This window comes from Hemitrygon akajei, chromosome 20 (genome assembly GCF_048418815.1).
Source record: "Hemitrygon akajei chromosome 20, sHemAka1.3, whole genome shotgun sequence".
In the NCBI taxonomy this organism is placed as follows: domain Eukaryota; kingdom Metazoa; phylum Chordata; class Chondrichthyes; order Myliobatiformes; family Dasyatidae; genus Hemitrygon; species Hemitrygon akajei.
The window spans coordinates 51,466,721-51,490,684 of record NC_133143.1 but is presented as its reverse complement, the minus strand read 5'-3'; the positions used below and the strand labels follow the sequence as shown (position 1 = coordinate 51,490,684).

The following is a 23,964-nucleotide window of genomic DNA, read 5'->3' as shown; positions in this document are numbered from 1 at the left end:
CATGGACCTCTGGTTTCCTCCTCCTTAAGTCAAATAATCAGCTCCTTGGTTTTGATGTCACTGAGGCAGTGTTGCCATGGCACCACTCAGCCAGATTTTCAAGCTCCCTCCCATATGCTGATTCATCACCACCTTTGATTCAGCCTACAACAGTGGTGCTGTCAGCAAACTTAAATATAGCAATGTAGCTGTATTTAGCCACACAGTCTTAAGTATAAAGCGAGTAGAGCGGGGTGGGGGAGCTAAGCACAGAGCCTTGTGGTGCACCTGTATTGATGGAAATTGTAGAAATGTTGCCAATCCAAACTGATGGGTCTGCTAGTGAGAAAATTGAGGGTCCAATTGCACAAGGAGGTATTGAGGCCAAGATCTTGAAGTTTATTGATTAGTTTTGAACTATCAATAAATAACATCCTAATGTTTTCATCTTTACTATCCAGATGGTCCAGCATTTATGAAGACTCAAGTGTTTAATGAAGAAGTATCTGCTGTGGACCTGTTGTGCTGGGAGGCAAATTGGACCAGATCCAAGTCGCTCCTCAGGAAAGAGTTGATAGGTTTCATCACCAACCTCTCAAAACACTTTATCATTGTGGACACGAGTGCCACTGGATGATAGACATTGAGGCAGGTTACCACGTTCTTCTTAGGCCCGAGTAGGCCCGAAACGTCGACAGTGCTTCTCCCTTTAGATGCTGCCTGGCCTGCTGCGTTCCACCAGCTTTTTGTGTGTGTTATTTGAGCCAGTTGATCAGCACAGGTCTGTAGTAATCAGTCAGGTACCCCATCTGGGCTATATGCTCTCTGTGGGTTCACCCTCCTTGAGGTTGAAGTAAACCAGTGGTACTAAATACCTAAGAATAAAATGCTTGATTGTGTGTATTATACTATTATGCTTTTAATTTCTACTGAAGCATTTACGCGTGCCTTATTGACCGTACTCTCATTTAATTGATTGCACAACGTAAAAGCCAATTGGAAGCACTAATGTTGAACACTTCATTATCTAGTGCAAACGTCAAACTAAGTAAATGTGAAAAGCAGCAGTCTCAATGATGGAAAATAGCAAACAATACCAGGCACAAGGTGGGTACATAGAAATAGTTTAAACTGCATCTGAGTTGTGGACATCAATGTTGGGTAATACATTGAGACACAAATATATTTCACGACAAACAAGGAATGAAGACACTGAATGGATTGTGATTGCATGTAAGCAGCACATTCATGGCTTAAAGTGAACAACTGATTCATAAATGGCTCTTTAGAAGATCTCTAAAAAAAGTATCCATACCCTCTCCCTTCATTTCTTATATAACATCCACAAAGATATAATACAAATAGACAAAGATGCAAATATATTGTAGCATATTAAAACTACTTGAAGACAATTTTCAGTAAAGATACAACACATTGCACTGAACTGTGTTTTTTCCTTCTTGAGGAATTAAAATGACAAAACGGTACAAGTTTTACAAGCTTTACGTGTCCCAGCTATGTGCAAAGCTGGATCACTGTCATGAGTGGATGTGAACACAACATTCTATTCATGTGTGAACTGGCCACATTCTATTGTGCAAGTCAAGGGAGTGAAGATTAAAGATAAATATTAGCTTTGTCATGTGTACGTTATCGTGAAATGCATCCTTTGCATCAAATAAAATCAGCAAGGATTATGCTGAAGAGTCTGCAATTATTGCCACAGTTCTGGCTCCAACATAGCATACCCAAAACTCACCAGCTCTAACTGTGTCTTTAGAATGTGGGAGGAAACCCACACGGTCATGGAGAGAATGTACAAACTCCTTACAGACAGTGGCAGGAATTGATCACTTGTGCTGTAAAGTTTTGCGTTAACCGCTAAACTATTGTGCTAGTAACAGTGATAACACCTAAAGACAGCAAATTTGTTTACATATACTCTTCCAATTTCTAAAGACTATGGGACAAGATACTTATTTATACAGTATCTGAACAGAGAAGTCAAAGTAATTTTGACTTAAACTATGCCTCTGAACATGTTGATTCTGCACAGATGTTTGGTGCCAAAGTTGAAGTAGTAGTTATACAGAATCTTATTGATCATGTTGCTTAGTTCCAACTCCGAATCAGCACTGCTTCTAGCATTGGAACAATGATGTACATTTTTATTTGGTTAATTCTTACCCAAATAGCAAAAGCACAATTTTCAAGAAATTAGTTTATCAATTACAGCAGGCTTGTTAACTAACTAGGTATTCTTTCTCCCGAACATTTCTTTGTGTTTATGTAGATTGTACCGTAGCTGTGAATGTTTTAGTACAATTTAAGATAATAAATTGTTCCTTCTTTCTAAACTGCCTTCAATGGTAGTCTCATTTTTAAAAAAAAAATCCGCACAAATTCACTGTTTCAGCTGATCCATTTAAGACAACTTGAACCATAAGCAAAAAGCATAACAATTATTTTAAAGCAAATAGCTAGGGCTGCAATATGCATGTGGGTCTCCAAAGGAAGTCTCATCCTTATTACTATTGTGAAGATTCCAATTTTAATAGCTCCTCTTACCTTTGAATGCTCCAAGCACTTTACAACCAAAGCTATTTTTGCAACATATGCACTGATAAATATAGGCAACAAAAAAATGCATAACGAACATTTCCCCCCTCAAGTTGTTGTTTGAGGGATGAGCATTGGCCAGAAACCAGAGGACAACTCCAAAGGGATATTTTGTTGTCCACCTGAATGAACAGTTTAAAAATGTTTTATTCTCCAAACTGCAAGAATTCATTAATGTAATTGGCTACCTAGCCAACTTGAATGCATGACTGCTCCCCTTCAAATACATTTCTTTTTCCTTCTGGGCTTATGTCATAATTGTCTCTTATTGGTTACCACAGGCAGGATTAAATTTTTGCATTATGTAACAAACAATTAACATGCTTACTAAATTTCTCATTAATCGGTATTTCTTGTTCTACAAAAAGCAATTGATCAAATTTTGTGAAAACAGCTACTACTGAAGGCAAAAGCTGCAAGCGTTCAGACAAAAAGACGAAGTGCTCATAACATTTAATGGTGAGTGGGGTCCTCTAGTGGTCAGTAAAGAAACAGCTAATTTCTAAATCTTATTAACAATGCTAACAGAAAGAATGCTTAATATAACGCTGCAGATAAATTACAAAATAGGAAAATAAGGAAATGTTTAGACTATATTGTAGTAACACCAGAAATACCACACGTGTATTTAACCCACAAAATTGACAGCAAATTCACAAGCTGCATCGAACGCAAGTGCTGTCCATCCATGTTCCTCCATCGACTCGTTTGTAGTCAGTCCCAATGAAATCAAGATCATTAAGCTAGCAAACTCTGACCCTAACAATACAGTTCCAAAAAATTCCCCAAAATTTTTTACATTTAAGATCTATCATGTTGTAAATTCTACGGTGTACGTATTCTAATATTTAGCAGTAAAGTTTAAAAAACATATTCCCTCTTAAGTCTGTAAGAATTGACAAGTGTCCCCCAGTTGTGGTTTGAAAAATGACGATTTTCACAATAGACATCACAAAAATATTAACTATATAAAAACAAAATATTTTTTTAAAAAGCACTCAGAATGCAGTGTTTCCTTTGGCCTCCAAACTCATATATAACATTAAGGTGTTAAAAAGGAGAGGGAGAGGAAAGTTGCGAGAGTATAATTCTAAGTTCTAAGCAACTTAATTGTGCAAATAGGTTCATGGGTGCTTTAAATGCAGTTATGGGGTGGTTTACAGAATAATCTTGAAAGCAGATCATCTTCATTTACTCCTACTGGAAAAGTGAGGGAGTACACCGTCTATGGAACAGCAGCAGCCTTCATAATGCACGTTGATTCTTTTTGTTGTACAAGGGGGAGTCTGGACTAATTTTGATAACCTTTGTACATTAGTTTTCCAAGGAATGCTGATATATTGGAAAACATTTGCAGAATAATTTGGTTCATATAGGACTTTGAAATAACAAAGGACTGAAGTGATGATATTTAAGGGGTATATGGAAATTAATCAAAATAATAATTAAAGCAAACAAAATGCCTTCTCCCACCTCCTCTATTCCAGGATTCACCATACACCAAAATTCAACTAGATTGGGCACGTAACTACTATAGCTATAAGAAAAAGGTCACAGGCTGGGAATAGAAAAACAAAGTGACTCACCTCTTGATACCTCAAGGATTTTCCCCAATTTATTAGGCACTAGACAGAAGTATGAATGATGGAGTACTCTCCACTTGCCTGAAAGAGCGCAGTTCCAGCAATTCTCAAGCAGCTTTGCATAACCCTGTTCACTGGCTTGACTCCAGCTACCCTAAACACTGGAACCATGTGGTCAGTGTGTACTATCTAATTGAATGCTCTGGCAACATCTGCCAATCAGTGAGGGTGACCGGCATACCAGGGACATGGAAGCAAACACCTGCAAGATCTCCAAGTCTCATAACTTTGAGCTAGAAATACATCCAGTGGCCACTTTTTGGTACAGTCATACACCTGCTAGTAACACAAATATCCAAACAGCCACAACTCAAAGTATAAAATCATGCTGACATGGTTAAGAGGTTCAGTTGTTGTCCAGATCAGACATTTGAATGGGGAAGAAATATGATCTAAATGACTGACCATGGAATGATTGATGATGCCAGATAGTAACTTGAGCATCTCAAAACTGCTGATCTCCCAGGAGTTTCCACGCATAGGTCTCTAGAGTTTAAATAAAATGGTGTGAAAAACAAAAAAAAAAATCCAGTTATGTGGTAGTTTGGGCAATGTTCTGTTTAGAGTGGTAATTGGGTGGGTGAAAATGCCATGCTAATCAAAGAGGTCAAAAGAGGATGGGCAGACTGGTTCAAACTAACAGGAAGGTGACAGTAACTCAAAAAACCATTTCAACACCGGTGTACAGTAGAGCATGTCATAATGCAACAACTCATCAAACTTTGAAGTGGATACAGCAGAAGACCACAAACAACTATAGGTATATTTGAAAGACACTAACTTCCAACAGTGTAGCATTCACTGAACCACATGCTGGTAAGCTATTATATTGGCTTAATTTGATATTGAAAATTCACCAAGATCTCATTCAACAAGCTGCAATATTTACAGTACTTTACACCAAGACTGTGTATAATATAATAATAAAAAAATAAAGTTAATCACAAGAGAAAACAAACTTTGATACTTTTGAAGTTTTAAACTTTGCATAAAAATTAACAAAAACATTGATTTAGAATTTTTCAAAACATCATAATGGTATAGATTGGTTAGTAGGAAATGACAGTCATAACTGGATCATTTTGTGGTTAAAGCTCAAAGCACATGTAATATCAAAGTATGCATACTACATATAATCTTGAAAGTTGCTTTCTTGGAGGCAGCCACAAAACAACGGAACACCACAAAGTGGTTTGGAACCTCAACTTTTTTTTTGCAACTTATAGATAGCATGGATGAAGGATTAAAGATATGATTGCTAAATTTGTTAATGTCCAAGACAGTTGAGAAGTGTCTTCTACACAAAAAGAAAACTGCTGGAGGAACTCAGCAGCCCAAGCAGCATCTGTACTGGAGAGGAGTTAACAATGCTTCAGGTCAAAACCCTGCATCATGAGAGGGAAGAAAACTTGCTTAAAGAGTGAAGTGGGAAGGGGCAAGACAGGGCTAGTAGTTGAACTAAAGGAGGACAAAGCATGATGGGCAAAAGGAACCAGATGGAGGGGGAAAAAGGCTTTTCCTCGATTATGTTTTGCTACATTACCCGAAACTTCTCTATCCATCTTTTACATCTGCCCTTTTCCTCTTTATATTGATATCTTCTTTCTCATTCAAAAGGGTCGTGACCCAAAACATTGGCAATTTCTTTCTCCCACAGATGCTGCATGACATACTGTGTTCCACCAATTTATTGCTTCAGATTCCAGCATCTGTATCTCTTGGAACTCAGTACAAGTTTGCAAAGGGATAGACATGGATTACAAGTAAAGACCTGGTTAAAAAAGAAAACACGATTGGTGTAAAAATATAGCATATGTGATAATGTTTCAGAAAATTTGTGGGGTAAAATCTAGTTATAATACTAGGACATATTCCTCTGCTCCAATTCAAATAACCAATGTGAAATCTATCATATCCTGAGGTTTATTACACCTTAAATCTTAAGTAATCTGCTTAATTTCTCATCTGAAAGTGGGACTACTGATAGTACAGCATTTCCTCTTTGCTGCGTTGGTACATTAGCTACATATAGAATCTATTTCCTGATTGAGAAACAAGTGCGAAGGGAAAGATAAAAGATTTTAAGAAGTTGATTAGATACAGTATCTTTGAATAGATGTTTAAAATTCTTAAGATATTTATTGCTCCTTCTTAAATCATAATGGGCTTCTCAGCCCAAAATGTTGTGCTAACCAAAATAAAAATTATTCCATGACCAATCTAACTCTTCCCTCCTACATAGCCAATAATCCTTTTTATACATCCAAGTGCTTAATTTAACAATCTCTTAAGATGTCCCTCATGTATTAGCCTTAACTACCATCTCCAGCAGTGCATTCCCATGCTCTTGCCACTGTGTTCAAAAACCCGACATCTCCACTCATCTTAAAAGCATGTCTTCTGGTATCAGCCATTTCTGTCCTGGGGGACAGGATGCTACCTGTTCACTTTTTACCCCATCTTATATATTGCTCTCAAGCTGCCTCACATCTTCCTACATTCCGAAGAGAAAAGCCTCAAGCTCATTCACCCTTTCCTTTGCAGACATGCTCTCTAATCCAGGCAGCATTTTGGTAATCTCTCTGCATCTTCTTTAAAGTTTATGCATCCTTCGTGCAATGTAGCATCCAGAACTGAACCCAGTACCTCAAGTGTAGTCTAACCAGACTCTCAGAGCTACAACATTACCTAGTGGCTCTTGAACTGAATTCCCCAACTAAAGGCCAACACAAAACTCAGAGCCAGAAGAAGCTCTGCTTCTTGTCTATGTCCTTTTATAACCTACAACCTTCTGCACAATCCACATCAGCAACCTGCCATCTGCAAACTTACTAACCCCACATTCCTTCCTCATCCAAGTCATTTAAAAAAGATATACAATAGAATTGATGAAAAACTGCACACAAAGACAGAACAACAACCAAAGTGCAAATATAAAAGAAAAATCAAAATAGTATTAATAAATACACAATAAATAAAGAAACGAGTTGAAGTGTCTTGAATGAGAGTATATCAGTTGTGGGATCCATTCAATGTTGGGGTGAGTGAAATTATCACCTCTGGTTCAAGAGCCTGATGGTCGAGGGGTAATAAGTTCCTGAACCTAGTGATGTGGCACCTGTGGCTACTGTACCTTCTTTCTAATGACAGCAGCAAAGAGAGCAAAGCCTGGTCCTGAATAATGAATGCTGCTTCTCTGTGACAGTGCTCAGTGGTGGGGTGGGCTTTACCCTTGATGGTCAGAGCTGAATCCACTACTTTTTGTAACTGTTCTTGGGCACTGCTGTTTCCATACCAGGCGTGATGCAACCAGTCAGTATACTCTCCACCGCACATCTATAAGGTTTGTCTAAGTTTTAGATGGCATGCTGAACCTTCACAAACTTTTAAGACAGTAGACACACTACTTTGTCTCCTTTGTAATGGTACAGTACTTGCAATTCCTCTGACATGATAACCTCGGGGAATTTAGAGCCCTATCGCACAACCTGTCTTCATTAGTAATGTCCTTTAGACCAGGTCATAAGTAATAGAAAACAGCTTCAATTTTTGCATAGTAGGGGAATTAAGGGTAATGGGCAAAAGACAGGTAGGTGAAGATGAGTCCATGACCAGATCAGCCACGATCTTACTGAACAGCGGAGCAGGCTTGATCGGTCAGATGTCACACTCCTGCTCCCATTTCTTATGCCCTTATGTTCAATTAGACATTTTGACTACCTAAAACAGTACATCATATATTCTCACCAGTTGAAACCTCATTTCATTACAATAGCCTGGACCATTTTGAATGTTGTAGCATTGATCATGTGGATAGTCAGAGGCTTTTTCCCAGGGCTGAAATGGCTAACACAAGAGGGCACAGTTTTCAGGTGCTTGGAAGTAGGTACAGAGGAGATAAGAGATGTCACTGATAAGCTGCTTTAAAAAAAATGCAGAGAGTGGCGAGTGTGTGGAATGGGCTGCCGACGACGATGGTGGAGGTGGACAAGATAGGGTCTTTTTAGGGACTCCTGGATAGGTACGTGGAGCTTAGAAAAATAGAGGGCTATGGGTAACCCAAGGACATTTCTAAAGTAAGGACATGTTTGGCACAGCTTTGTGGGCCAAAGGGCCTGTATTGTGCTTTAGGCTATGTTTCTATGTTCTATATTTCATTTAAAGTATTGTAAATCTGAATTTTCTGGTCCAATTTTGATGCAAAAATGTGCCAAGAATCAGAAATTAACAAATCTGAAGGTAGGGCTTTGGCAGATCTGGAAGCTTTCATAAATTTTGGGTTCAGGGCTTCTTCAGTGTAGTACTGGAAGCTCTACCAAGAGTCAGGCTTTGTTTAGGATTAGTTAAGTATCAGCCTAGGATAACTACAGGTATCAAGCCAACAGCAGTAGGTTTCTACCATTGTCATTTGGTTGCCTGACAATTTGCTAAGTAATTTAAGATTTGCTTCCAGTGAGTTGACGTTCCTCTGTGCAAATAAAGCACAAAAAAAGTCTCTTCTAATATCACTATTTCTTGAAAGAACATGTATAATTTCTTGCCACAGTTTAGTTCGGACTTGTGCATTTTGAATTATCCTTACTTAAACAGTGTTGGATATGTAACTAATCTCACCAGCATATGAAGGATCAAAAATTTACACAAATAGCACAAGTTAAAGGCCTTAAGAACTCAGTATGTATTTGGGTAGTAAGGTTAAAAGACCTCTGAGTATTGTTTAAGTTGCTACAAATTGTTTAAGTAGAATCATGGCTGTTTTTCCAATGAGAATTTAACATGCTGAAGTTACAATGGCAACATTTAAAAGTCTGAAGATAAACATTGTGTTACTTTTGGAACTGGAAATTCTGAGTTAGTATGCATCACAAATAGCATTAATGGAGTATTACATTCTATGTATATCACATTATCCCAGGAAGCTCAGCATCATATCCTTGCTTTTACAGTATAATCCTCTTGAAATGAACACTAACATTGGATTTGCCTTCCTTACCACCAACTCAACCTGCAAGTTAACCTTTAAGGAACCCTGCATGAGGACTCCCAAGTGTCTTTGCACCTCTAAATTTTCATTTAGAAAATAGCCGAAATACTGACAGTTCATTCTCCAGAGAAGTATTACATAAATGCAAAGGGTACCTGTAACTGACTCTTCATATTTATCCAATACAACTAAAGCTAACAAAAGTTATGGCAAAATTGTTAAAACAGGTAGATTTCCAGAATGACAATCAGGAAAATATCTTAAAAGTTTATGTTAGCAACTTCAGTATTCTTGATTTGTCTAACAATTTGTAATTATTCATTATTGGGTCAATGTTATAGGATGATGTTTGTTACCTTTTAGAAAGGAAAAAAAAACATTTGTTTCCAGGTAGACTTTAACATTTGCAACACTTATTACCTTAGACATGGTATTTGGAGAAGCACCTAGATCTGTGCAGGCACGAATAATCATCCCAAGAGCAGATAATTTCCCCAAGGCCCATATTCTTGCAACCAACCATGCTTGCATTGCAAGGATCAAAAGTAACAAGTTAACCAGAAGTCATCAATTTATCCATCAAAAAAGGTAAACAAAATAAAAAGGGCACATCAATAAAAAGGCATGTCTTATTTGTGCTTGATACGCTGTTTCTTTTAGTGCCTTTAACAAGGGCCCTGGAAACTTCCACCAAAAATATGTTTTGGGACAACAGAATAAACTTGGAACCACCAAACCACCAATTAAGACACAATTCTGAGATTCAATATTCTTCTCCATCTGTATTCTGCTCACTGAACTGCCTATTCCATAGTTAATGTCAAAACATTAGATTTGAGTGCATTACAGGCAAGGACAAAGCTTAAAATAAGAAGCTGTAATAAAAGATTTTTATTTTTTATTGCTATTAATTCAGGGGAAAAAGTTGCATAAAATCCCAAAATTGTTCTAGAAATATAAGTGACCTTTCCAGTACATAACATCTTGAATATCAAAGAATGCCAGTAAACAAATGAACAAACTGAAGGTAGCAATATACCTCCTATATACAGTACAGTTTTTAAGCCATAAAATTAGTTCTAATACAACCAAGTTATTTAGAACACATCGTCTTACAGGCTCATGTAGTTTCTCAGTCTCTCATTCTAATTTTAACAGCACAGTCACACTAAGATAGTTACTTTGTATTCAATTGGTCGTCCAAAAATCCAAGTAAAAGAAATGTGCTTTAAGGAAATTAACTGCCACACTTCATCTGGAGATTTGAAAATAAGTTATTAACTGATTTACTCAGGTGGCAGTTTTCTTTTTAAAATCATGCAAGAAATAATTCAGGTCGCTGTCCTGTACACAAAGTCTAGCTACTCAAAGCAGCTCAACTAGAATAACCAAACAGATTAAGCCAGCTTCATTTAAAAAAAAAATATTGTAAGCATTTTGTTGACATGGGGCTTTATGACAAGACTTGTAAAATCCTACAAAAAACTCATATCCTATGACACTGTTGCTTTGTTTCAAGTCAACAAAATACATCAGCCCACTTGAGGGGATACTTCATTTAAAGAAAAAGCAGACCACTGCACACAAATATCATAGTTCTGTATATTTCCATTAGAGTTAATGTTAAAGGAATGCCAAACAAGATTAGACAGCAATCCTTGAACCAAAATGCAACAACCCTCAAAAACCACCATCATCTTGTGAATGTCAGTGCACTTTTAAGAAATAAACCCAGAAATACAAATAGTGCATATTGGCTTTTTCTCTCAAAAAACAAAAAAGCAGCAGCATAAATTAGGGGCATTGCTGACATGATTTAATACCATCTAAAATATTGAGTGTCAATCTTCACATTGTAGTAGTGGAAAATTCATACGAATTGGTAAATATCAATTTGCAGAGCTTATGCTACCTAAATAAATGTTTCAGTGGTTTCTCTAATCATGGTACTTTAAGATTTTTTGTATCACTAAAAACACAAAATTAGTTTTACATTAGAAAATCCAAGTAAACACTGCTCTAGGAAGGTCTAGCTTAATGTTTTTTTTCAGTCTCTAAAGAATTAAGTAATTTCCAATGTTAGTTAATGGTACAGTATAAAGAAGGGGTTCAGAGAGAAAGAGGTGCAGCTAGCTGTTCAATATTCTACCCAAAGTCAAAGGGGAGAAAAAAAAATTGTCAAATTCAAAGTCAAAATAAATATCACCTAGAGTAATAGGAGTAATTAGCCTCTCTAAATATTTTTTTTTGAAATCAGTATGTTTCTAAGCTCTACTGAAAAAGAACACTAACCAGACAACTTTGAAAACAGTGTTTCCTGTTTTATATATTTTTAAAAAAATCAAGATTATTACAGCAATTTTCCAAAATGTTTTCTTCAAAAATCATTATAAAAGGTATTATCCATGCCAATGTCTAGATTCTTTTTCTTTTTCCAGTAGGTCAAGGAACTTTTAAATTCATGTCTAATTTTGAAAGTGGAGTTACTTCTACATAAACTGAAAAAGGATAATATTAAATGAGAACAAAAAGAAATTCAAAACACAAAGACAATTTGATGCAGACAAAAGATGTAATACGATGTAAGATGTGACCTAGCATTTCAACTGGCAGCTGTCTGCTCATTCCAGCTCAGTGTCTACTGGACAGGTAGATTCTGAAACACTGCCATAAATTATTACAATGTACATTGCACGTGCCACTTGGTACAATACATTCATCAGTGCAAAACCAGAGGTCATTATTGTAAGAATTTCTAGGACATTACACAAACTGCTCTGCTTGCTGCAGAAACACTGTAGCCAAAACAGGTGAAGAGTGTTCAGATGAAACAAAAATGCCAAAATTCAAGGCAATCCAGACTTCAGTGACCATGTACTAATCCCAAACAAATGGAGAAAACCATTTAATTTTTTTTTTGCTGAATGAAAAGAGGATCAGAAGTGTGATTAGAGCCCACATTACAAGCTCACTGCTTATGATGCCAAATTTTCTAGCTTAGTCGGCTGAATCCAAATCACGAGGTGGGGCAAACTTTAACTTGAAGGCACCTGTTTTAAAAAAGATGGTATTAGTTAAAGTTCACTGCAGGATTTATTACAACATATAACCATATCAATAATTTAGAGATAAGAACTTTCAAATTGTATAATAATTTAGACAGTACATTCCAATATATCAAAGATGATTGCAAAGAATACTTTTGTTCAAATGGTTTATTTAACAAGGGACTATTTCTGTTTTGTAGCGATGGAAGAATTTGGAAGCAATCTTTAGCTCTCACTTTCTACTTCACAGAGATATGGCTCTCTTCCACCCTCCCCCCCACCCTTTGCTAGAGGTGCACAGTTGTTTGCAGGTGGGGATAGCAACCAAATTTATAGTGTTTCAACTATTTACAGCAATGCACTAACATCTTTACAAAACTACCGTCAAAGATTGTCTTTTGTTCTAGTCAAATAATATCTGAATACGATCTGGTTCATATAGTTATGAAATGTTTTTGCCAAACACTCCCAACTTCAGCACAACAACAACGCAAAGAAATCAGAGCAATGTGAATTAAAAAGCAAGACACTAAATGAAGATAATGCCAAGAACATTTGTTCTATGTGGAAGTATGTAGTCTGACATTTACCCCTGGCATCCTATTGTTAAAAGAAAAAAAATCCAGAAATTGCTTCTGATCATTAAGAAATCAATAAAATGGTCAGATTTGCAAAGTAGAGGCTGAATTATATTGAATCCTGGAATTTTCAAAGTTGTACCGAACTTAACTTTCAACTCATTTAATAGACCTGCAGGAGATGGTGAGTTTGCTGTTCCTTGTAATGGCATAACACTGGTTTTGTTACCTGTCCACTGTCCAAAACTTCAATCAAGATTCAATAATTCAATTACATTGGTTAACATACCATAACTCTCAGTACTTATAAACTCAGATACACAGTTTACATACAGGGAATATGTAAAAGCCCACTTTAAAGATTCTAGTAGTGTGACAACCTGATAATTCTGCAACAAGTTTTATTTGTGTTAAATACAACACAATGCTTACCTGGCTGACTGGCCTCCATGGATGGCTGTTTACAGTCCTGTGCATGGTGTCCACCTATACCACAATTATAACAAGATACAGTTCCATTCTTTTTGGGTCCTAACCCATTACCATTGTTGCCCATGTTGGTAATCGGATACGTGAATGGAAATCCTCGGATAAATCCTGGAATTTGTTGCATCCCATAGTTTGTCTGATTTGCCATAGGGTCATGTATTAGTCCACTAGTGTAAGGATTTTGATAAAAGGGCATCTGGGTTCCATTGTTTTGATGTGCTTGGTTGAGGTAGCTACCATTACAAAGTGAAGTCATGCCACTTAAAGGGATCAATGGAACTCTGATAAACTGGCTAGGTATTGTACTAGGGTAGTAGTAATTAAACAGTGGATTACTATTGGTCCCACAGCTACCTCGGCACCCACAAGAACTACAAGCTCCACAAGCAACCTGCTGAGCTTGTTGAATGGTTCCATTAGTATTAGTATTTCCTATTGTATTGATATAAGAGGTGCTATCACTCTGAGCTGTGCTATGAGTTAATGCGGTATTGAGGCTTGGTACAGGACCCGGAGTGTGGGTAGGAACTGAAGATCCAGTGGACTGGGTTTGACTTGCAGGAGATGGTGAGTTTGCTGTTCCTTGTAAAGGCATAACACTGGCTGGAGTTCCGCTCAAGTTGTATGAGCCAGGTGGAGGTGGCGGCAGCCCAGCAGCAGGAAGCATTACTTTTAAATTGGCAGATTCAGGTGCTGCTGCTATACTTCCATCTGTCTGAGGCAACAAGGTGTTCAGTCCTGCTAAGTTCTGTATTGAAGGTTTAGCGGTGGGATCTAAAACAGAAGATGGTGCAAGCTTCCCAGATGGAGAGTGGCTGTGAACTGGGATAAAGGCAGTGTTGGCCGACCCAATATTCACAGTGCCTGCTGGTGGTTGGGGTCCAGGAACATGGCAGTTCTCCAAATTAATCTGTGGTGCTGTCATTTTATGTCTATGCACCATTGGATGTAAAGCAGGACCAGCAGCCTGCAGAAGGAAAGGAGCTGCCACAGACAGAGGTGAGGGCATTAGGTCCAATCTCTTCCCTGCTTCTGCAGCACCAACTGACGATACATGTGAAGAATCTCGAAGAGAGACGGCAGCAGGAGGGACAGTCGCAATCATCCCCACAGTTTTACCATCTACTGGAGAAACATAGTCTGGTTTTGTTCCACCATTTTGCATCATGTAGTGTATTGGAGGCATCATGGGAATGCGAGGAACCAAAGGGGTTGCCAGATTTCCTGGAATAGTACCATTCTCACTCTGCACTGGTGCAACCTGAGCGGTCGGTCTGCTGGTAGATCCACGGGAAGAGTTACAGGCAGCACGCTCCTTCTGCCTATCCTTCCCAGAATCCTCTGAAGTGCTGTCAGAATCTGTTCAAAGAAAGTAAGACAATAAAGATAGTGACAATATAAAGGCATTGCACTGGTAACATTATCAATTGAAGGATCTACATTAACCTTTATGAAATAAGAGCTGCTAAAGCTTCATAATGTTCAAACAAAAACAGCCATGGCAAAAAATTGTGGTATTGTTCAATAAACAGCTACAATGAAATGGAAAAATAGGTATTTTCCACAATTAGCAGATACAATTCACAAAGTCTGATCGGATACAGCTTTGCTTGAAGAGCAAAGATGCAGCCACAAAGCCCAAAGCCCATTTTGTCAATTGCATGACTTGCATCTTGATTGACCGCTCAAACCTTCTACTCCCTTTATACTTTTTCCCCGACAAAAATGTCAAATACAGATAAGCAACACAAAACCAATATACTTCTGCATGTGTGTTATTCATCCAGACTTTGCATACAACTGCATTTAACAATGTATGCTGGGGTAAACGTTGGAGAATAACCATTATGTTTGAATAAAGTATTTTAAATATTTATTTGTGTTGGCATCTGTGGTACCCTGCATGGTCCTCCAACTATTTCCACTGTACCTGGTTCTCACCTCTTTATTTGAGGCATGTCTGTGCTACATCTAGGATACCCTCTAGTGCTCAATATTGAACCAGGGTGGGCCCCCCTGCTGTGACAGCACTACTGGAGTGAGAAATACGCTGACATAATCACAGACCGCAGTGGAATTCAAGTTTGTGCAAATGATGCACATGGGCCTCACAGATGCACCACCTTGCATTCTGAATCTACCCCCTTTAGCATCCCTCATTACTCCTTCAAACTTACTCTGAATAGCATATCCTTCACAGGAAAGTTGCCTATGAGGCATTCCTTGAAATAAACACTGAAGCCCTCACTTAGTTATCTATTCTATCTTATTTTCAATACTCTTTACAAGTGGCATTCAACACAGAAGTGCCAATTCATCAGTTGAAATCAGCATGAAGTTTTCCTTGACCATGTTTTGTGAGAAGGCATGACAGTTCATGAAGAACTGAATCATTTCCTCCTAAGAATCTTCCACTGTGATACCACTTGTAATTGTATAGTTTTATTTTAAATTGTAAAAATTCTCAGATATGTTGCACAGAGTCAGGATACTAATAGAGGACAGGAAGAGTTAAGGAAGACATACATTGGCAGGAAATCTAACTAAAACATCCTGTTCAAACAATGGAGAAACCAAACTGCTGCAGATTTTTCACAATATTTACAGAAGCGCAATCATGAGCACCAGCCTTGCTCCACAGTTGTGTCAAGATTGTGGGTTGAAGACCCACTATTACTTCCAGATAACAATGAATGACAAAATATGGTTTGAAAGGACTCCCCATTTACAAACGGATGGATGGATCCAAGGCCCTATTTATCTGGCGGAGGCAAACAGTTATGCAATTAATTGTACAGAACATAAGTTTACTCTTCATCCTGGGAAATATGCATTTCTCTCACTGAAATGGTCTTAGAGATGATCTGCCAGATGCTCTGTCCACCAGAGAAAGCAGGATCTCCCAGTGGCCACACATTTTAATTACTGTCAAGATGAAGCCACACTCAGGTTGGAGGAACACCACCTTATATACCGTCTGGGTAGCCTCCAACCTGATGGCATGAACATTGACTTCTCTAACTTCCTTTAAAGCCCCTCCTCCCCTTCTTACCCCATCCCTGATATATTTAGTATTTTCCCCCTCCCCCTTTTTTTCTCTCTCTCTGCCCATCACTCTGCCTGTTCTCCATCTCTCTCTGGGTGCTCCCCTCCCCCTTTCTTTCTCCCTAGGCCTCCCATCCCATGATCCTTTCCCTTCACCAACTCTGTATCCTTTTGCCAATCACCTTTCCAGCTCTTAGCTTCACCCCACCCCCTCCAGTCTTCTATCATTTCCCATTTCCCTCTCCCCCTCTCAAATCTCTTACTATCTTTCCTTTCAGTTAGTCCTGACGAAGGGTCTCGGCCCGAAACTTCGACAGTGCTTCTCCCTATAGATGCTGCCTGGCCTGCTGCGTTCCACCAGCATTTTGTGTGTGTTGTTGTTTGAATTTCCAGCATCTGCAGATTTCCTCATGTTTGTGATGATGTGCCTCTTTGGCTACGTGCAAATTAGTGTAACTCTCGGTTCGGCTAGCAGTTTAATATAGGGGATGATAGCTCCCGGCCTGGCCAAACTTAAGAAATCTTGTTTGTGTGGATGCTGAACAATGTGTTCCATTACAAATGAGTACCACAAAATAACTAGTACAGAATATGTGATTAAATGATTGAGCTTTATAATTCTTGATTTGACTATATGATTAGTAAAGAAACAAAAAAAGGGGCCATTCTCATGAAACAGTCTAATGCGCAACGTTGAAGCTCACTGATAAGGCCGTTCATCCACCATCAACCTCCTCCAATCATCGCTAACCTTTGGACCCTCGCTACAAGTCCACTCCATCCAGCGGTCTACCAACTCTCTCCATTCACGTCTTCTCTCCTCATCTCATCCCAGCAAAAGACCATGAATTCTCGGCTCCCAGATACACAAGAACAACATCCCGCTCATTGGCTAACACGCCCCGTTATCTCTAGTCATAACCCAAACATTGCTGCTACAGAGAAACCATTACCTTAGCAGTGAAACATTACAGAAGGGCCATTACATTAGCAGTGAAACCTTACAGCGTGTTACATTGGTTATTAGATTTGCTACTGCACCATTGACTAATATTCCAGAATAATTGATTTGGTCTGACACAACAGTATGTACTTAAAACCAAAACAAACAACTTTGACATAAATAAACAAGTTACTCAATTCCTTTCTTACTCCTAAATTGAATAGGTTAGGACTTTATTCCCCGGAGTATATAGGAGATGAGGGAGTATTTGATAAGGGTCTACAAAATTATGAGAGGTAATGATAGTATAAATGCAAACAGTCTTTTTTCACTGAATTTGGGTAAAACTAGAGCTAGAGGTCACAGGTTAAGGGTGAAAGGTGAAATATTTAAGGGGAACCTGAAGAGGAACTGCTTCACCCAGAGGATGTTGAAAGTGTGGAACGAACTGCCAGCAAAGGTGGCAGACACAGGTTCAGTTGCAACATTTTGCCTTAGTAAAAGGATGGGAGGGGTATGGTCCAGGAGCAGGTCGATGAGACTAGGCAGAATAACAGTTCAGCATGGACTAGATGGACTGTATGCTGTTTCTGTGCTGTAGTACTCTACAACTCCAAGATTGTTTCAAGTCATTTCTAGTGCACAAGTGTAAAGAAAAACAATTTGTTACTCCAGATCAGCAGCAGCACAAAAAAAAACACAATAAAATAATGAACACAATAAATATAATACACAAGATAGTCTACATACGTAGATTGAATATACATAAAGTGACACCAAGTACAGTAACTATTTTCAGTCCTGTTGGTCCTGGCATGAATGCAACATAGCCTCTCTCTGAGTGGGACCAACAATTCATGAGCAGGGTGAGTGAAATCTTCTGAAAATCAAAGTCAATTAATGATCGAAGTACAATATGTCACTATATACAGTACTGTGCCAAAATCTTAGGCGCATATATAGCTAGGATGCCACAAAACCTTTGCACAGTACTGTCATTTTATGTATTACACTGTACTGCTACAAAATAAAATAAATAAATAACATGACACACATCAGTGATGATGGGTCTCTATTGTGGGCTCATGAGTGGGAAGGGGGCAGCGAAGGGGAACCATGATTGGGGAAAAGGCGGAGAGGAGAGGAAACCACCAGAGAGACATTCTGTAATAATCAAGAAACGAAATGACCTTGCCTGGTACATCAGGGCTGGTTGTACCTGCACTCGTTCCATCCCCTGCCCCGGCATTCCTCTGCTATCTGCCCCACATACGTACCATGGCACTCCACCCTCAGCATTCCCAACAACATTTGGTCCTGCCATATTTTCAAACTATCTCTGCTCTACATTGACAAATACAGTACAGGGCAAAAGTCTTAACACACTCTGGCTATATAAATGTGCCCAAGACTCTTTGCACAGTATTGTACAATCCTGAAATTCATTTCCTTGTGGGCAATCATAGCAAGTACAAAAAACACGATTGAATCATTGTAGATTCATGCTATTGCTGGCCATTTTCTGGCACTATTCTGTATACAAATATACATGTATGTATATTTGGTATATCATATATATATTCTAAAGTATTAGCAGAAGGTCATCAAAGATGAACCTTGTGCATTTTGCTATATTAAAGGCAAGATGTTTTTAAACTACTGAGGTACTAAATGATTTTGAGGAAACTGAAAAGTCATGGAATTTAACAGAAAGGGTGATTATTGAGATTTACAGATTATACATGCTGTCATAGGGCATCAGAGGGTGGTGCAAGTGTGAATGAGCTGCCAATGGAAGTGGGGGATGCGGGTTTGATGTCAACACTTAAGAGAAGCTTGGAAGGGTATGGTGAACTAAAGTCCAGGTAAAAGTCAATGGGACTAGGCAGAATAATAGTTTGACACAAACTAGATGGGCTGAAGGGCCTCTTTCTGCACTGTAGTACTTTGATTCGATGACTATTTTTGTGAGCCATGAAGAAACTACAATGTGCCATAAATCAGGCATGTGAATCATTCCCTCCAAAAATCTGCTTCTTATAAGCCCACTTACCTATCAGAAGCAAACAACCAAGCAATTTATTATAGAGGAACAGAAAGCTCACCCTCTGTCATGGGAAATAATCATTCCTCTCACTGAAATGGTCTGAGTGATGATGTGCCTCTTCGGCTATGTGCAGACTGGTTACAAGATTTGCCACTGCACCACTGGTTTACTCATTCCAGAGTAAATGATTTGGTCTGACACATTAGTATGTATATATGGAAAAAGCAACTTTGAAAAAACATTTTAACCAATTCCTTTCATACTCCTTCCCAACTCTGGCTTTCACATTCTAAATTTATCTCTCAATTTCTAATCTCGGGTGCATAGTGTTAAGAGAATCACTGCATTCAAAGCTTTGATTACATGTTCTTTAGTTCACCCTTACAGGGGAGAAAATGAAGACAGAAGTTAACAAAATACAAGGAATGAAATTTCTTGATACATGGTATTAAGGCCAAAAGAGTTAATGTTAATGGAGCTAGGATACTAAGGAGCAAGCCAGCATAGGAAGAGAAATGAGAGAAAATCTGCAGATGATGGAAATCCCAGCATTTTCTGTGTGTTGCTTGAGGAACTCAACAAGCCAGGCAACATCTATGGAAAAGACTAAAAAGTCAATGTTTCGGTCCAAGAACCTTCATCAGGATTGAACAGTCAATGTTTTGGGCCAAGACCATTCACCAGGACCTGATGTCGGCCCAAAATGTCGACTGTTTACACTTTTCCAGTGGAGGAAGATTGCTGGTTAAGGGGGGGGGAGTCACAGCTGGATGAAAAGACAATGATTTGAAACCCTTTAATGAATTATTATATCAAGACAGATGTAAAGAAAGGACAATGCGCCGTGCAGGTACCATTCTAAATCACATTAAGTAGTGAAACAAAGTAGAGAACGCAACAAACTTAATTTACTAGAGAATTTCAGATGGGTAGGTTAATAGTTTTTGCATTCAGGTATTTTGTCTTAATTGCTTGAACCACCTTTAAGTATTTCAGAGATTTGTTAATTTAGTGTTAAAGTTGCTCACACTGCATGATATCTAGTAACAAATTGAAATGAAATAATGAATAAAGGCAATACAGGTCCACAATCCCTTATCCAAAATTCTGAAATCCAAAAAGCTCTGAAACCAAAGTTTTCTCTGCCATAAGCTGACGTCACTCAGGTGTGATGTGGCAGCACTACCAGAGGCCGCCAGAGGTCTGTTGAGGCTCAGCGCTCATACTGGTTACACTTGCATTTGTTGTTTGCTGATATTTTGTGTTCACTGTTGACTTTATGTTTAATTTCACTGTGAAAATGTCAAAAAGAGCTGCAGATACCCCTATGGGTAACAATGAGTAAAAGAGAAGGGAGCATCTATCATTATCAATAACACAGGAAGTGGAGTTACTGCAGAAGCTTGATCGTGGTGTGTCTGTGCGGTGTCTTACTGAAGAATATGGTGTCAGAACTACCATTGTTAAAGAAACAAAGTCAAGTTACTGAAGTTTTATAGTGACAGTGATGTTCTACATTTATTCCAATAAGTCATTTACCATGTGTTTGATTCGGTTTGTTTGAAGCTGTATATTTTTATGTTTTATTGAAAGTTTTTGTTGGAAATATTTTTTTTTCTTGTCCTTGGTCCCTAAACAATACAGTTTAAGAACTATTTACATAGCATTTACATTGTATTAGGTATTATAAGTAACCCAGAGATGATTTAAAGTACACGGGAGGATGTGTGCAGGTCTGGAGCTCTGCTGGGTCCTAAAGTCCATCCACACTGAGACAGGTAAAATAAGGGTCTTGAGCATACATGTTTTTTGGTATCCCCAGGGGTTCCGGAAAATTCTGAATTCCAAAATGCAACTGGCCCCAAGGATTTCGGATAAGGGATTGTGGACCTGCATTATACATCAGTATTTATTTGCAATACTTAAAACAAGCACAGCAAAATACAAGTAGCTCATTAGGGTGGTTAAAACAACATCCCCATCCTGGCTCTTATGCTTCAATGACAATATTTTTGAGTTTTTCTATCTTCAGGAGTATGAAAATTTAAAACTGCCACAAACCTGTAGGATTCAGTCTGCAACTATTTCAGTTGCATCAAACACCTAATTCAGATTTCCAATGCAGTGTTACCCAACAAATTCAACCCTCTGTTACAGATTGAAATATAGTACATGCACTTGCAAGTCAGCCCATTTCAACAGCCTTTGTGTCAGAAAATTCTAATTTGACTGCAGGAGATTAAAAAACAATCTAGCAAGATTTTAAAATTGCAGAATAACTCACCTTTGTCTTTCTCATCTTCACTTTCGCAGCTCTCTCTTCCATCGTGTCTTGGGCTAGAAGGAGAACTGTAGCTTTCTGAAGAGCTGTCTCCACATGCCTCTAGACCACAGCCAACATCCCTTAATTCTAAAACAATGACGTAGATGCCATTGAGTAATAAAGCAAAGCCAATTACTTTGCTTTACAAAGTCTGTGGCATAGTATTCTATGGCATTATTTTACAAAACCCCCCTCTTGCCATCCTTGTTATTGTACTGGCCAGTTTGAACTACACCCCTCCCCCCCATTCTTCCCAATTTCACTCCAGAAGTAGAGATCAGATGCAGGAATTAATTCCTGAAGAGGAAACTCTTCTATTGTAAACCCCAATACAACCGTCAGTCCCGTAGCAAACCAATTAGCAGATTGAAAATGAGCATCTTCTAAAAATTACTAGACATTGCAAAATGTACCAAAAATAGACACAAGTGCAAATACTTCTTGAAATGGTGATAAGGCTGCTTTCATTGAAAACAAAATGAGAAATTAATTCTGCAGAAAGAAAACCATCCTGAAATAGCACTTGCATTATCTGAGAATATATATTAAAACGTCAATTGCATTAGATACAATTAGTACTACAAAAGAGCAGTAAACAGGTTGGGGATTATTTAGTATTAGCCACTAGATGGTGTAACAACTTCAGCAGTAAAATAATGTATTACTGGAGAACTGGCCACAAACTCCAACATACACAGGGCGATACTAACTGTCATTTTTCACAAATTGAATTCATGACTGTGATTTAATTCTAATCAACATTGGTTGATGAAAGGGAAACCAGGTTTACCAAATAGGCTAGTTCATCAAAAAGAAACAGAAGAGTAAACAGAAGGGAATCTATAGATGTAGTGAACAGCACATGACAAGGCACCACAAAAGGCTGCTGCACAACACACAAGCTCATGGTACCAGCTTTTTCAGGTCTTAGGGCATCCACAATGTAATTGTAAACAAAATGAATTAATCCTGAAACAAAACCAGAAACTACACTGTCCAAGTGTGCATCCATTAGGCCAAAGAAGCTGTCAAGTTGACAGTAACAGTTCTACCCACAACCATTTTATGAATACCAAATATGTGCCTTCTTTTTAATTTATCATTAGTTTTCCAAACAACCATCATGGCTGAATAAAACTCTGGTATCCTTCCATTGTGAAGCAGACTCCCTTGGCAAGCAGCAAGTGAAAACACTGCACTGCAAATAAATAGGAACGACTTACAAAAGGAGGAAAATGTTTGAAGAATACAAAGAATAGAGAAGTAGCAGTGTTATCCAAAGTTATCTCATCTAGATTTAAACTTACATCCATCCTACGAAAACTGGTTAGACCCATTCAGCCTTCTGCCTGACCCACCTTTCTGTACCTTGGCTAATCTTTTTCTCAGCTACTTTCCTGTATGAACTCAATATTCCACAATTTCATTCATATGTGAAAACTAATTAGTCTTAAAAAATAGTCAGCAACTGACCCTCCATTGTAATACAAGGCAAAGATTGGTATTAAGTGAGATAATAAGCAATGATCACACGACTGCATGAGGCGTATTTGCTAAACCTTTTTTTAAAAAAACATTTCTTAGAAATAATTTGAATGCACTTCTATAGAGATTCAAAAACTGTAAAATTGCTAAACAGCTTTCAAATTTCTGTTTCAAAAACTTCAAGGAATTCCAAAAGATTTCCAAAATACAGTCACAAAAAACAGCACGATACTATGCTGAGCAATTGTGCGAGCAGGGTTCTATAGTTTTAAGTTGAATACCAAAGCCAATATAATACTGCTGCTGTTCATCCCAAACAGGAAATCCACTTACTTTCCAGTGATAAGCACACAGCAATAAATAACACATATTCCTACAGCACATCTAAAAAGGATGACCAAATCTGCATGGCATCTTAAGAATTAAACTGACTTGTCTTGGAACCCATCTTGGCAACAGCCATAGATCAGAGCATTTGCAATCAGCTGATGCACTTGATATTCTTTGCAACTGACCTCACAATGAGACAATATGAATGCCCCCCAGGATGGAAACCTTTTGGAGGCCACTCACTTTTGCCACTTTCCTGCATCAAACCTATACCCCAGGAGTCCTTAAGTAACTGAAATTCTACAATTCTCTGCAGCAAGTACTTTTGTAACTGAGTTTCTATGGACCCCTTATATAGAGAATGCTAAATACTCAGTGCACGCAAGGTTAAAAAAAAAGTACACGTTCTGAAAGGCAAACCCCTTTTTAGATAGATAGATAGATACTTTATT

General features: G+C 38.2%; 1 protein-coding gene across 3 annotated transcripts in view; it reads right to left on the bottom strand.

Annotated features, from left to right (window-relative positions):
- Positions 1 to 10,098: 10,098 nt before the first annotated feature.
- LOC140713775 (zinc finger CCHC domain-containing protein 2-like) overlaps positions 10,099 to 23,964 on the bottom strand; it is a 66,296-nt gene continuing 52,430 nt past the window's right edge. For 2 of the 3 annotated variants that reach the window (XM_073024295.1, XM_073024296.1), the window contains 3 exons: positions 21,659 to 21,784; positions 13,283 to 14,698; positions 10,099 to 12,275 (listed from right to left, as the gene is read on the bottom strand). In XM_073024295.1, the coding sequence (XP_072880396.1) occupies positions 12,223 to 12,275; positions 13,283 to 14,698; positions 21,659 to 21,784 (1,595 nt within the window). In that variant the 3' untranslated portion in view covers positions 10,099 to 12,222. The remainder of the gene's footprint in view (positions 12,276 to 13,282; positions 14,699 to 21,658; positions 21,785 to 23,964) is intronic. The other variant, XM_073024297.1, reaches the window with a different exon arrangement.